At 41.6% G+C, this 14566-nt stretch overlaps 1 protein-coding gene and 1 long non-coding RNA gene across 2 annotated transcripts in view; one reads left to right on the forward strand and one right to left on the reverse strand.

The window, feature by feature from the left end:
* Positions 1–14566, forward strand: part of LOC130304600 (uncharacterized) — a 47398-nt gene that overhangs the window by 894 nt on the left and 31938 nt on the right. The window contains exon 2 of the long non-coding RNA XR_008854348.1: positions 9709–9823. This is a non-coding gene — a long non-coding RNA (uncharacterized LOC130304600). The remainder of the gene's footprint in view (positions 1–9708; positions 9824–14566) is intronic.
* LOC130304584 (protein spinster homolog 1-like) lies at positions 6477–9721 on the reverse strand. The gene is made up of 2 exons (XM_056551944.1): positions 9619–9721; positions 6477–8065 (listed from the first exon to the last, which is right to left on the reverse strand). The coding sequence occupies exon 2, from the start codon at positions 8038–8040 to the stop codon at positions 6526–6528; it is 1515 nt and encodes a 504-aa protein (XP_056407919.1). The 5' UTR covers positions 8041–8065; positions 9619–9721; the 3' UTR covers positions 6477–6525.

A 14566-nucleotide genomic window follows, 5' to 3' on the forward strand; every position in this document is an offset into this window, starting at 1 on the left:
TGGGAGTTGTAGTTTTGCAACAGCTGGAGGCCCCCCTAGTTGGGAAACACTGATCTATATCAAACATCTATCAATTATCTATCTATCTATCCATCCAAAAAAAATAAAAAATCAAGAGACCAGCAGCACACAGAAAAATTAGTGCAAAAAAGGTGGAGATTTATTGCATTATCCCAGTGTACAAAAGAAGCGACGTTTCAGCGACCTCTTGTCGCCGTTCTCAAGCTCCTTGAGAACGGCGACGAGAGGTCGCTGAAACGTCGCTTTTTTTGTACACTGGGATAATGCAATAAATCTCCACCTTTTTTGCACTAATTTTTCTGTGTGCTGCTGGTCTCTTGATTTTTTCTAGTACAAGTGAAGCTCTCACCAAGGTCCACACCCAGCGTGCACCATTGCATTGGTTTTCTTAAATTTGTTGTGCTGCTCTTCTGGAGTTTTTTTTTTATCTATCTATCCATCTATCTCCTATCTATCTATCTCATATCTATCTATCTATCTATCTATCTCATATCTATCTATTTCATATCTATCTATTCATTTATCTATATCCATTTATTTATGTATCTATCTATCTTTCTATTTATCTATCTATCTCATATCTATCTCAGATAGATGAGAGATAGATAGATATGACAGATAGATAGATAGATGATATATAGATATATAGATAGATATGAGATAGATAGAAAGATTGATAGATGATAGATAGATATGATATAGATAGATAGATGATAGATAGATATGATATAGATAGATAGATGATAGATAGATATGATATAGATAGAAAGATAGGAGATAGATGGATAGATAGATGATTGATAGATAGATAGATCAGTGTTTCACAACCAGGGGGCCTCCAGCTGTTGCAAAACTACAACTCCCAGTATGCTCATAAAGCCAAAGACATGCTGGGAGTTGTCGTTTTGGAATAGCTAGAGGCCCCCTGGTTGGGATACACTGATCTATCTCATATCTATCTATCTATCTATCTAGCTATCTATCTATCTCATATCTATCTATCTATCTCATAGCTTCTATCTATCTATCTATCTATCTATATATCATCTATCTATCTATCTATCTATCTATCTATCTATCTATCTATCTATCTACAAAACTAAAGATCCAGCGGCACTCCCAGATAAGGTGCAAAAACAAAGTGTTTTATTCCCCCATGTATGTGTGACGTTTCGATAGCATCCCGCCATCTTTATCATATGTACAGTTGTACATTCTGTAGTCTCTGTGACATCACTGTGCTTCATAATAAACTGTGACATCACTGTGCTTCATAATAAACTGTGACATCACTGTGCTTCATAATAAACTGTGACATCACTGTGCTTCATAATAAACTGTGACATCACTGTGCTTCATAATAAACTGTGACATCACTCTGCTTCATAATAAACTGTGACATCACTCTGCTTCATAATAAACTGTGACATCACTCTGCTTCATAATAAACTGTGACATCACTCTGCTTCATAATAAACTGTGACATCACTGTGCTTCATAATAAACTGTGACATCACTGTGCTTCATAATAAACTGTGACATCACTGTGCTTCATAATAAACTGTGACATCACTGTGCTTCATAATAAACTGTGACATCACTGTGCTTCAGAATAAACTGTGACATCACTGTGTTTCATAATAAACTGTGACATCACTGTGCTTCATAATCAACTGTGACATCACTGTGCTTCATAATCAACTGTGACATCACTGTGCTTCAGAATAAACTGTGACATCACTGTGCTTCATAATAAACTGTGACATCACTGTGCTTCATAATAAACTGTGACATCACTGTGCTTCATAATAAACTGTGACATCACTGTGCTTCATAATAAACTGTGACGTCACTGTGCTTCATAATAAACTGTGACATCACTGTGCTTCATAATAAATTGTGACATCACTGTGCTTCGTAATAAACTGACATCACTGTGCTTCATCCTGTAATTTGATGTCACTGTGTATAACAACCCTGTAGTGACATCACAGTTTATTATTCTTGAATGCTGACTTCACTGTGTATATTTTCCCTGTACAATTACATCACTGTATAGTTACCCTCTACTGTGACAACACTGCGTTTATTAACCCTGTAGTGGCAAAACTGTTTATTGTCCCTGTACAGAGAAATTACTGTTTATATTAACTCTGAACTGTGATGTCATTGTGCATATTTACCCTGTATTGTCACTTGCAGTGCAAGGTAAATATGTACAGTGGCATTAGGGTATACAGGCTTAATATATACAGTGATGTCACAGTGCAGTGTAAGTATCAACAGTGATGTTGCAGTATAGAGATAACACACAGTGATGTTATAGTTCAGAGATAATATACACAGTGATGTCACAGTACAGGGATAATACACACAGTGATGTCACAGTACAGGGATAATGTACACAGTGATGTCACAGTACAGGGATAATATACACAGTAATGTCACAGTACAGGGATAATACACAGTGATGTCACAGTACAGGGATAATACACACAGTGATGTTACAGTACAGGGATAATACACACAGTGATGTCACAGTACAGGGATAATACACAGTGATGTCAGAGTACAGAGATAATACACACAGTGATGTCACAGTACAGGGATGATATACACAGTGATGTCACAGTACAGGGATAATACACAGTGATGTCACAGTACAGGGATAATACACAGAGTGATGTCACAGTACAGGGATAATACACAGTGATGTCACAGTACAGGGATAATACACACAGTGATGTCACAGTACAGAGATAATACACACAGTGATGTCACAGTACAGAGATAATACACACAGTGATGTCACAGTACAGGGATAATACACAGTGATGTCACAGTGCAGAGATAATACACACAGTGATGTCACAGTACAGGCAGGGATAATATACACAGTGATGTCATAGTGCAGGGATAATACACAGTGACGTCACAGTACAGGGATAATACACAGTGATGTCACAGTACAAGGATAATACACAGTGATGTGACAGTACAGAGATAATACACACAGTGATGTCACAGTACAGGAATAAAGCACAGTGAGGTCACAGTACAGGAATAATACACAGTGATGTCACAGTACAGGAATAATACACAGTGATGTCACAGTACAGGAATAATACACAGTGATGTCACAGTACAGGGATAATATACAGAGTGATGTCACAGTACAGGGTTAATATACAGAGTGATGTCACAGTACAGGGATAATACACAGTGATGTCACAGTACAGGGATAATACACACAGTGATGTCACAGTACAGAGATAATACACACAGTGATGTCACAGTACAGGGATAATACACACAGTGAGGTCACAGTACAGGGATAATATACACAGTGATGTCACAGTACAGGAATAATACACAGTGATGTCACAGTACAGGGATAATACACACAGTGAGGTCACAGTACAGGGATAATACACACAGTGATGTCACAGTACAGGGATAATATACACAGTGATGTCACAGTAATGGGATAATACACACAGTGATGTCACAGTACTGGGATAATATACACAGTGATGTCACAGTACAGGGATAATACACACAGTGATGTCACAGTACAGGGATAATATACACAGTGATGTCACAGTACATGGATAATATACACAGTGATGTCACAGTACAGGGATAATACACAGTGATGTCACAGTACAGGCATAATACACAATGATGTCACAGTACAGGGATAATACACAGTGATGTCACAGTACAGGGATAATATACACAGTGATGTCACAGTACAGGGATAATACACAGTGATGTCACAGTACAGGGATAATACACAGTGATGTCACAGTACAGGGATAATACACACAGTGATGTCACAGTACAGAGATAATACACACAGTGATGTCACAGTACAGAGATAATACACACAGTGATGTCACAGTACAGGGATAATACACAGTGATGTCACAGTACAGAGATAATACACACAGCGATGTCACAGTACAGGGAGGGATAATATACACAGTGATGTCATAGTACAGGGATAATACACAGTGACGTCACAGTACAGGGATAATACACAGTGACGTCACAGTACAGGGATAATACACAGTGATGTCACAGTACAGAGATAATACACACAGTGATGTCACAGTACAGGAATAATACACAGTGATGTCACAGTACAGGAATAATACACAGTGATGTCACAGTACAGGAATAGTACACAGTGATGTCACAGTACAGGAATAATACACAGTGATGTCACAGTACAGGGATAATATACAGAGTGATGTCACAGTACAGGGATAATATACAGAGTGATATCACAGTACAGGGATAATACACAGTGATGTCATAGTACAGAGATAATACACAGTGATGTCACAGTACAGGGATAATACACAGTGATGTCACAGTACAGGGATAATACACACAGTGATGTCACAGTACAGGGATAATACACAGTGATGTCACAGTACAGGGATAATATACACAGTGATGTCACAGTACAGGGATAATATACAGAGTGATGTCACAGTACAGGGTTAATATACAGAGTGATGTCACAGTGCAGGGATAATACACAGTGATGTCACATTACAGGGATAATACACACAGTGATGTCACAGTACAGGGACAATACACAGTGAGGTCACAGTACAGAGATAATACACAGTGATGTCACAGTACAGGGATAATACACAGTGATGGCACAGTACAGAGTTAATACACAGTGATGTCACATTACAGGGATAATACACAGAGTGATGGCACAGTAGAGAGATAATACACAGTGATGTCACAGTACAGGGATAATACACACAGTGATGTCACAGTACAGGGATAATACACAGTGATGTCACAGTACAGGGATAATACACACAGAGATGTCACAGTACAGGGATAATACACAGAGTGATGGCACAGTACAGAGATAATACACAGTGACGTCACAGTACAGGGATAATACACAGTGATGGCACAGTACAGAGTTAATACACAGTGATGTCACATTACAGGGATAATACACAGAGTGATGGCACAGTACAGGGATAATACACAGGGATGTCACAGTATAACCATCTCACAGCCGGACCACCATGTAATTTCAGCAGAAAATAAAGCAGGGCCTCATGTTCAAGTTTCGCCTATGGCCTCACAAAGTCTAGAGCCGCCTCTGGTCGGCCCTACCATGGGACCCGGTGGGACCATAAGTCCCAGGTGGCACTTTTCAGGGGCGGCATTTTGCTGCCCCCCTTTTTTTTTGTGCCTAGTAGGTTGATGGTAGGGTTGGCGCCGCCACTGCTCACTGTTCTAAAGCAGCTGCGGGGTATAATAGCGCAGTGGGCACTTTAGACAGTGAGTCTGCCTCCAGCCGACCGGGGTCTGACGAGGGACGTCGCACAAGTGATGTACTTCTGCAGACCCGCTCAGGAGGACGTCAGTGATGTCACTCGTCAGGCCGAGAGGAGAAGCACTGTGCAGGGCAGGTAAGTGTGTCTCTGTGTGTGTCTGTGTGTTTGGGGGGGGCTATGGCTACCTAATGTGAGGAATCTATGCTACCTAATGTGGGGAAACTATGTTACCTAATGTGGGGAATCTGTGCTACCTAATGTGGGGAAACTATGCTACCTAATGTGGGGAAAGTATGCTACCTAATGTGGGGAAGCTATGCTACCTAATGTGGGGAAACTATGTTACCTAATGTGGGGAATCTGTGCTACCTAATGTGGGGAAACTATGCTACCTAATGTGGGGAAACTATGTTACCTAATGTGGGGAATCTGTGCTACCTAATGTGGGCAAACTATGCTACCTAATGTGGGGGAAACTATGTTACCTTATGTGGGGAAACTATGTTACCTGATGTGGGGAATCTGTGCTACCTAATGTGGGGAAACTATGCTACCTAATGTGGGGAAACTATGTTACCTAATGTGGGGAATATGTGCTACCTAATGTGGGGAAACTATGCTACCTAATGTGGGGAAACTATGTTACCTAATGTGGGTAATCTGTGCTACCTATTGTGGGGAAACTATGCTACCTAATGTGGGGAAACTATGCTACCTAATGTGGGCAAACTTTGCTACCTAATGTGGGGAAACTGCTACCTAATGTAGGGAATCCATGCTACCTAATGTGGGGAAACTATGCTACTTAATGTGAGGAAATTATGCTACCTAATGTGGGGAATCTATGCTACCTAATGTTGGGAATCTATGCTACCTAATGTGGGGGGCTTGAATGAGCTGCAGCATATGGGAGGCCTTAATAAATAATTAGAAACTTATACAGCAAGTGACATATGGGGGTCCACCTGAGTAAGTGACACATGGAGGGGGGGTGCTGAACAATTGATGTTTGGGGGGGGGGGGGGGGCACAGGCACATTCTTGGCACAAGGGCCCTCTGCTGTCTGTGTCCGCTCCTGGGTAGAGAATAAGGGGTGAAGTGGAACATAGAACAAATGCAGTTATTTTTTTCTTATTTTTTTTTTAATGAAGTAAACGAGATAAAGGTAGGCAATGACTTTTCCTCAGTCTGAAGCGCGGTCCTCATCGGCAGGAAGCAGTGAGGAGGAGGAGGATGACGGAGGTTCTGATTCCATCTCTGCTTCTTTTTCGTCCCTCTCTATATATAGGGCCGTGGCCATGAAGAAGGCCCCTCCGATGACTGCCATTATGGTGCAGGTCATGAGGGCATACTCCAGGCTGCGGTATTTCAGAAGAGGGGATTTGGCATATCCTCGTTCGTAGGTGTCAGATATCAGGCCGATGAGGTACGGGCTGCCGGCGTCACCTAGGAGGTGATAGATTGTCATCTGCACAGCCAGGGCTGAAGATCTCCTCCACGGAGTTACTACTTTTAGTATAATGTCAGATATGAGGGTGAAATTTACTGACAGAAGCGTCTCTCCGATGAAGATGAAGATGTTGGTGGCAACGAGGCTGATGTTGCCAAAAGTCAATGCCAACAGAAGAAAAGGGGCAGAGAGCATCATCGCGCATCCACACACAAGCGGGTCCGCCCGTGGGTTGGATTTGCGATATCTTTTACTTATCTCCGTCCCTGCTACAACTCCCAGAATGCCGGAAACGACTGTAACCACACCAAATATTAGGATGTCGTGATAGTCACACGGTTCTGCACGGCAAGGGTCCTTCTCTTGTAGGAGTGTTCGTGCGTGGGTCAGGTATGACGGACCCCATACACCTATGGCTCCCACTATGAAGGATACAGCCGTCGATCCCATGGTGGTTAACATGAAGCTTCGATTTTTAAATAGTTTTTTCAGATCTGTCGCCCATTTGGCAAACTTCTGGGATTTGTTGTTCTTCTTCCCGTTTGTAGTTGTTCTTGGAAGCTCCTTTGTGACCAAAATCAACAAAGCCACAGCTATGAGGCCCAGGCCAGGGGTGACCCGAAACGCCCAGTGCCAATCGCCCCTTGCTGCATCAGTCACTTTGGGCCCGATGATGTATCCTAGTCCGCAGCCTACAGGTATGACGGAGTAAAACACGTTCAGCATGCGGGTCCGCTGGTCACTTGTAAAAAGGTCTGCAATGATGGAGGGGGCGATGGTGCAGAAAGTCGCCTCTCCGGCCCCAACCAGTCCACTCGTCAGCAGGAAGAGCAGGAAGTACCCGTCAGGGATGAATGACAGGGTAAGTGTCATGCTCAGCCAAACGATGACTCCTGCGCAAACAGTATATTTCTTATTACAGTGGTCGCCCAAATATCCGGCAATTGGTGCGACCAGCACGTAGCTTCCAATGAACAATGTATTCAATAAGCCGGACAGACTAGCATTGGTGTCATATGCTTTCTGTATATAAGGCAGCACCCCCGCCACGCTGGAGCGATTTGCATAGATGAGCAAATTAACAAAGGCGAGGATCACTACGGTGATGATGGAACGTGCGGTGGACATCACGCTTAAAGATGGCAGGTTCTGCCTCTCAGGGATATCGCCCTTTTCTACATCCATATCACTATGGTCCTCCATTGCTTCTTCCTCCTCCTTCAGCAATGGGTCTTGTGGAGAGGCCATGGTCACAGGTCAGAGCCTGAAAACACTAGAGAGAGAGAGATAAGTGAACACATTAGACAACATGTCATCATTCCTGTCATTATACAATAGATCCTTCATACAGAGCAGAAATATCCAGCACAGAACCACAAGATAACACTAAGACCATCGCAGCCTCAGAAGAAGACGCTTCTCTATAAGTGTTTTATATGGAGACGTCTTCCCTGAGGTTACCAATGTCTGATAACCCTGAACCTGTCCGGTCCTAGTAATATCTGATAACCCTGAACCTGTCCGCTCCTAGTAATATCTGATAACCCTGAACCTGTCCTGTCCTAGTAATATCTGATAACCCTGAACCTGTCCGGTCCTAGTAATATCTGATAACCCTGAACCTGTCCGGTCTTAGTAATATCTGATAACCCTGAACCTGTCCAGTCCTAGTAATACCTGATAACCCTGAACCTGTCTGGTCCTGGTAATATCTGATAACCCTGAACCTGTCCGGTCCTAGTAATATCTGATAACCCTGAACCTGTCCGGTCCTAGTAATATCTGATAACCCTGAAGCTGTCCGGTCCTAGTAATATCTGATAACCCTGAACCTGTCCGGTCCTAGTAATATCTGATAACCCTGAACCTGTCCGGTCCTAGTAATATCTGATAACCCTGAACCTGTCCAGTCCTAGTAATACCTGATAACCCTGAACCTGTCTGGTCCTAGTAATATCTGATAACCCTGAACCTGTCTGGTCCTAGTAATATCTGATAACCCTGAACCTGTCCGGTTCTAGTAATATCTGATAACCCTGAACCTGTCCGGTTCTAGTAATATCTGATAACCCTGAACCTGTCCGGTTCTAGTAATATCTGATAACCCTGAACCTGTCCAGTCCTAGTAATATCTGATAACGCTGAACCTGTCTGGTCCTAGTAATATCTGATAAACCTGAACCTGTCCGGTCCTAGTAATATCTGACAACCCTGAATCTGTCCTAGTAATGGCGGATTATAAGGGCTTGGCTGTATGGTCACTGGGCCATGTGAACTTCATACTGTAGATACAATTGGGCTATCCCGCTATATACATTTACTAATAATGAACCTACCCCACCTCATTGGGATCTATCTGTCCCCTATATGACTTTCTGCCAATAGTTGATTTGAAAATGTTTCCCTTTCGGAGTACCCGGAGTATTTCTATTGTTAGTATACACAGAATACTATTATATAATATTATATTTCTGCCCTAATCTTTCTGTCATTCTTTTACTACACCACCAAATCTTTCTCATAGACTTATATCTTTTAGAACTTCATGAATTAGGACTCTTTTTCTTGGGGTCTTTTTTGGGCATAATTGCATTTTAGCACTTTTGCAAGAAAAAGCTCTGGTCATGATACTATCTGTGCGTTTTATTATGTTTAATGCCTAAGCCAAGTATTGTCACAATGCTATGAGAAATATAACTTTTGTTATTTCTTTTGGAAATTAATTTCTTGGGTTTTTTTTTGCTAAAAAAAAAAGCAACAACAATAAAAAAAAACTGTCAAAAAAAAAGCCCTGTGTATGTATGAATAGAAGAGGCTGAGACTTACCTTGTGGTTCTCTCTTCAGACAAGGAACGGTCAAAATCTTGAATTCTCTATTGCAAATAGAAACTCTCTAACAAACACTTTACACCACAGGTTGTGAATGCAAAACACACTGAAGAGACTGCAGCCGGCGCGCACCTCCTTGTACAGCTTACGGTGACATCATCACAAGCATGTGTGACATCACAGGGTTCTAAACCATCTTCAGGTATGTGTATATCTGTATAGTAAATGTGAGTAGCCATATTAGTCTAGTGATGCAGATTGTAATACCTTTTTTATTGGACTAACAGAATTTTGTAGAGACAAGCTTTTGGGATTCCTCCCTGACAATTTATCAAGTCCTTTGATCATTAGTCCTTGACTATTGGACTTGATAAAGGGAGGAATCCTGAAAGCTTGTCTCTACAAAATTCTGTTAGTCCAATAAAAAAGGTATTACAAGAGACTGCAACATTTTTTTTGATTTGTGTGTGTATATATATATATAGTTCCAAGCGTGAGTAGGTGCCTCCAGCTAGGGTCCGTGTCCAGGATTCTGCATACATAGTTCCAAGGAAAATGCTGTGGTACTCAAGGTATGGTGAAAACATGAAAACTATTTATTCATCCCAAATGTGCAAAGAGCAACGTTTCAATGGTCTCACACCATCATTATCAAGCCACTTGATAATGATGGTGTGAGACCATTGAAACGTCGCTCTTTGCACATTTGGGATGAATAAATAGTTTACATTTTTTCACCATACCTTGAGTGCCACAGCATTTTCCTTGGAACTATGTATGTAGGATCCTGGACCCGGATCCTAGCTGGAGGCACCTACTCACGCTTTAGGAGTGCTGCTTTCTTCTTTGACATATATATATATATATCGACTTATGATGGCCCCGACATATGATCATTTCAACATATGATGGCCTTTCACAGCCCATCGTATGTTGAAGGCAGCCTCGACATATGATGCTGCTGTGTGTCGGGGCCATCGTACAAACAGCTATCTGACAGCGCTGACAACTTCAGCAAATGACAGATAGTTGTATAACGTGCCCCGTGTGCCCCCTTCTGCCTCCTGTTACTCACATGCTGTCCTGCTACCTCACGCAGGCTTCCACTGTGAGCTCCGTGTAAGCCCCGCCCCCCCCAGAGCAGCCATAGCCAATAGCCTGCAGCATCTTGCTGCAGGCATCCAATGAGCTGCTGGCTGCCCTCCCCTTCCTTTCCTATAGAGCTGTAGTCAGCAGAATGGTAATGGAGGACATTATGTCCCCCCTGAAGGTATTTAAAGAACTGTACAGTACTGTATGCGATGTCACACATCACATACAATACATATACACACTATACACCCCATACATCAATGTTTCCCTATCAGTGTGCCTCCAGCTGTTGCAAAACTATAACTCCCAGCATGCCCAGACAGTCAATGGCTGTACATGCATGCTGGGAGTTGTAGTTGTGCAACAGCTGGCGGCACCCTGGTTTGTTAAACACTCCCCATACACTCCACATACAATGGTCATCCCAGAACCAATTAGCAGTTTCCCATAGAGATATGTATTCAACATACAATGGTTCCGAGGCCCCAGAACCAATTACCATTTTTACATAGACATATGTACTCGACTTATGATGGTTTCAACATATGATGGTTCTCCTGGAACCAATTAATATCATATGTTGAGGGACCACTGTATACTGTATATAAACATATATATATATATATATATATATATATATATATATATATATATTAATATACACCAAGAAATACATCAAGTACATAAAAACATCTTTTAGAAAAATATTTCTCCAGGCCTGCCGAGTATATCCCCGTACTTCAAAGTGTCTTCTTAGTTTATATATTTTAATCTTTTGACCTTTTAACCCCACTAGGACCAAGGGCATCCTGGGACTTAAAGGGGTATTCCAGGCCAAAACTTCAGAAAGTTAAACAGATTTGTAAATTACTTCTATTAAAAAATCTTAATCCTTTCAGTACTTATGACCTTCTGAAGTTAAGGTTGTTTTTTTCTGTCTAAGTCCTCTCTGATGACACCTGTCTCGGGCAGCGCCCAGTTTAGAAGCAAATCCCCATAGCAAACCTCTTCTAAACTGGGCGTTTCCCGAGACAGGTGTCATCAGAGAGCACTTAGACAGAAAATAACAACCTTAACTTCAGAAGCTCATAAGTACTGAAAGGGTTAAGATTTTTTAATAGAAGTAATTTACAAATCTGTTTAACTTTCTGGAGCCAGTTGATATATATAAAAAAGTTTTTGCCTGGAATACCCCTTTAAGATTGAACCGATTATTATTGATATATGTCATGAATGCATCAACGGTCAGATGGTTGGACGACCAAATGATGACCACATCGTCTACATACCTCCCATACCATGCAAGGCATGTGGAAAATGGATTGGTGTCAGAAAAAATAAACTGCTCCTCCCACCAAAAAACAAAAAGCTTAGCCCGAGCTGGTGATGACTTTGCTCCCATTGAAGCACTCGTGCGCTGCAAATAAAAATTGTTACCAAACATAAAATAATTGTGTTTTAACACAAAATCTACCACCTCAATAATGTAATGTCTCAAATCCACAGAATATTTATAAAATCTCATCAGTATATCCGAGATAGCTGATAATGCCAGGTTTTTCGGAATACTGGAATAGAGCGATTCAATGTCGCAAGTAAGCCACGACAGAGAATCGCTCCATGTGAATTTAGTTCTTCTGACCAGGAGTTTACTGAAAATTCAGATTGTTCAGATACCATGGACACTAGCGGGGACTCAGAACCGCAATATGTGAACACTCACAAGAATCGCAATGCGAGAAGACAGTCAAAAAACGAGGAAGGCGCGGTGGCAGAAAACATAGGAAGAAGAGCTTCGGAGCGTAACAAGGACAAACGGAAAAAGTAATAAAAGGGGATTTTCAAGTCATTAACATTTCTGCACAAATCATTACAGAGGAAGAAACCTTGGTCCTGTGGAAAGGACTGGGTTTCTTTCCTACACATCATTTTGATGTTTATCGGACAATTTTGGATATAAATACATTTGTGAGAACTTTAACAGTTAAGAAACATTTTTTTGTGGAAAATGCTGATGAACCATCGGACCCACCTCAACTTTCTATAAACCCTGATTTACCACTAATGCATACGTTAGCAGAACAAATTGCTATGAAGTGAATACTGCACATACCTTCTCCACTAAAAACCAAAATTTTTACCCCATACAGACCAAACCAGCAATTTTTGATTGGTTCCAGGACCTTATCATGAAAGATTTGGTTAATCTACAATCAAAAGTAATATCCAATAAAACTCCTCCTAATTTGAATAAAAAGGAGGCTGCTGCCATAAAGAAATTAAAGCAAAACAAAAATTTGACCATCCGATCCGCCGATAAAGGCGGCTCGATAGTATGTATGGACACGGGACTGTATATCAATTTATATGAAAATCTACTATCTGATGATAAAACTTACCTTAAACTTTGTGGGGATCCCACTGAACCTTTTAAAAAAGAACTGTTGACTCTGTTGGAAGAGGGGAAAGCCAGATCTATTTTGACCCAAAAAGAAGTGGATTATATTTTCGTGCCTGCTCCAATTATTCCTATCTTCCACTCGCTACCCAAGCTGCATAAGGACCGATTCCCGCCGCCGATGCGTCCGATCGTGGCGGGGATCGGATCCCTTACCGAGCACCTATGCGAGTGGTTGGACTCAGTACTGCAACCTCTGGTTATGCAATGCCCAAGTTATATCAAGGACACTAAGCACTTGCTAAAAATCATGGATGAATTCACATGGAGCGATTCTCTGTCGTGGCTTACTTGCGACATTGAATCGCTCTATTCCAGTATTCCGCAAAACCTGGCATTATCAGCTATCTCGGATATACTGATGAGATTTTCTAAATATTCTGTGGATTTGAGACATTACATTATTGAGGTGGTAGATTTTGTGTTAAAACAAAATTATTTTATGTTTGGTAACAATTTTTATTTGCAGCGCACGGGTGCTTCAATGGGAGCAAAGTCATCACCAGCTCGGGCTAAGCTTTTTGTTTTTGGTTGGAGGACCAGTTGATTTTTTCTGACACCAATCCATTTTCCACATGCCTCGCATGGTATGGGAGGTATGTATCCGATGTGTTCATCATTTGGTCGTCTGACCATCTGACCATTGATGCATTCATGACATATATCATAGTTACATAGTTAGTATGGTTGAAAAAAGACATACGTCCATCAAGTCCAACCAGGGAATTGAAGGGAAGGGTGTAAGGGGATAAGGGAAAGGGATGTAGTTTTATAATTCTGCATAAGCATTAATGTTATTTTGTTCCAGGAATGTATCTAACCCTGCTTTAAAGCTGTTAATTGTTCCTGCTGTGACCAGTTCCTGAGGTAGTCCGTTCCATAAATTCACAGTCCTCATGGTAAAGAAGGCGTGTTGCCCCTTTAGACTAAACCTTTTCTTCTCCAGACGGAGGGAGTGCCCCCTCGTACTTTGGGGGAGTTTAACCTGGAACAGTTTTTCTCCATATTTTTTGTATGGGCCATTTATATACTTATATACGTTTATCATATCCCCCCTTAAACGTCTCTTCTCAAGACTAAACAATTGTAACTTCTTTAATCGCTCCTCATAGCTAAGATGTTCCATGCCCCATATTAGTTTAGTCGCGCGTTTCTGCACCCTTTCCAACTCCGCAGTGTCCCTTTTATGGACAGGCGACCAAAACTGAACAGCATATTCCAGGTGAGGCCGTACCAATGCTTTATAAAGGTGGAGTATTATGTCCCTGTCCCTTCAGTCCATGCCTCTTTTGATACATGACAATATCCTGCCGGCTTTGGAAGCAGCAGCCTGACATTGCATGCTATTCTGTAGTCTGTGATCTACAAGTACACCCAGATCCTTCTCTACCAGTG

This window comes from Hyla sarda, chromosome 1 (genome assembly GCF_029499605.1).
Source record: "Hyla sarda isolate aHylSar1 chromosome 1, aHylSar1.hap1, whole genome shotgun sequence".
NCBI lineage: Eukaryota > Metazoa > Chordata > Amphibia > Anura > Hylidae > Hyla > Hyla sarda.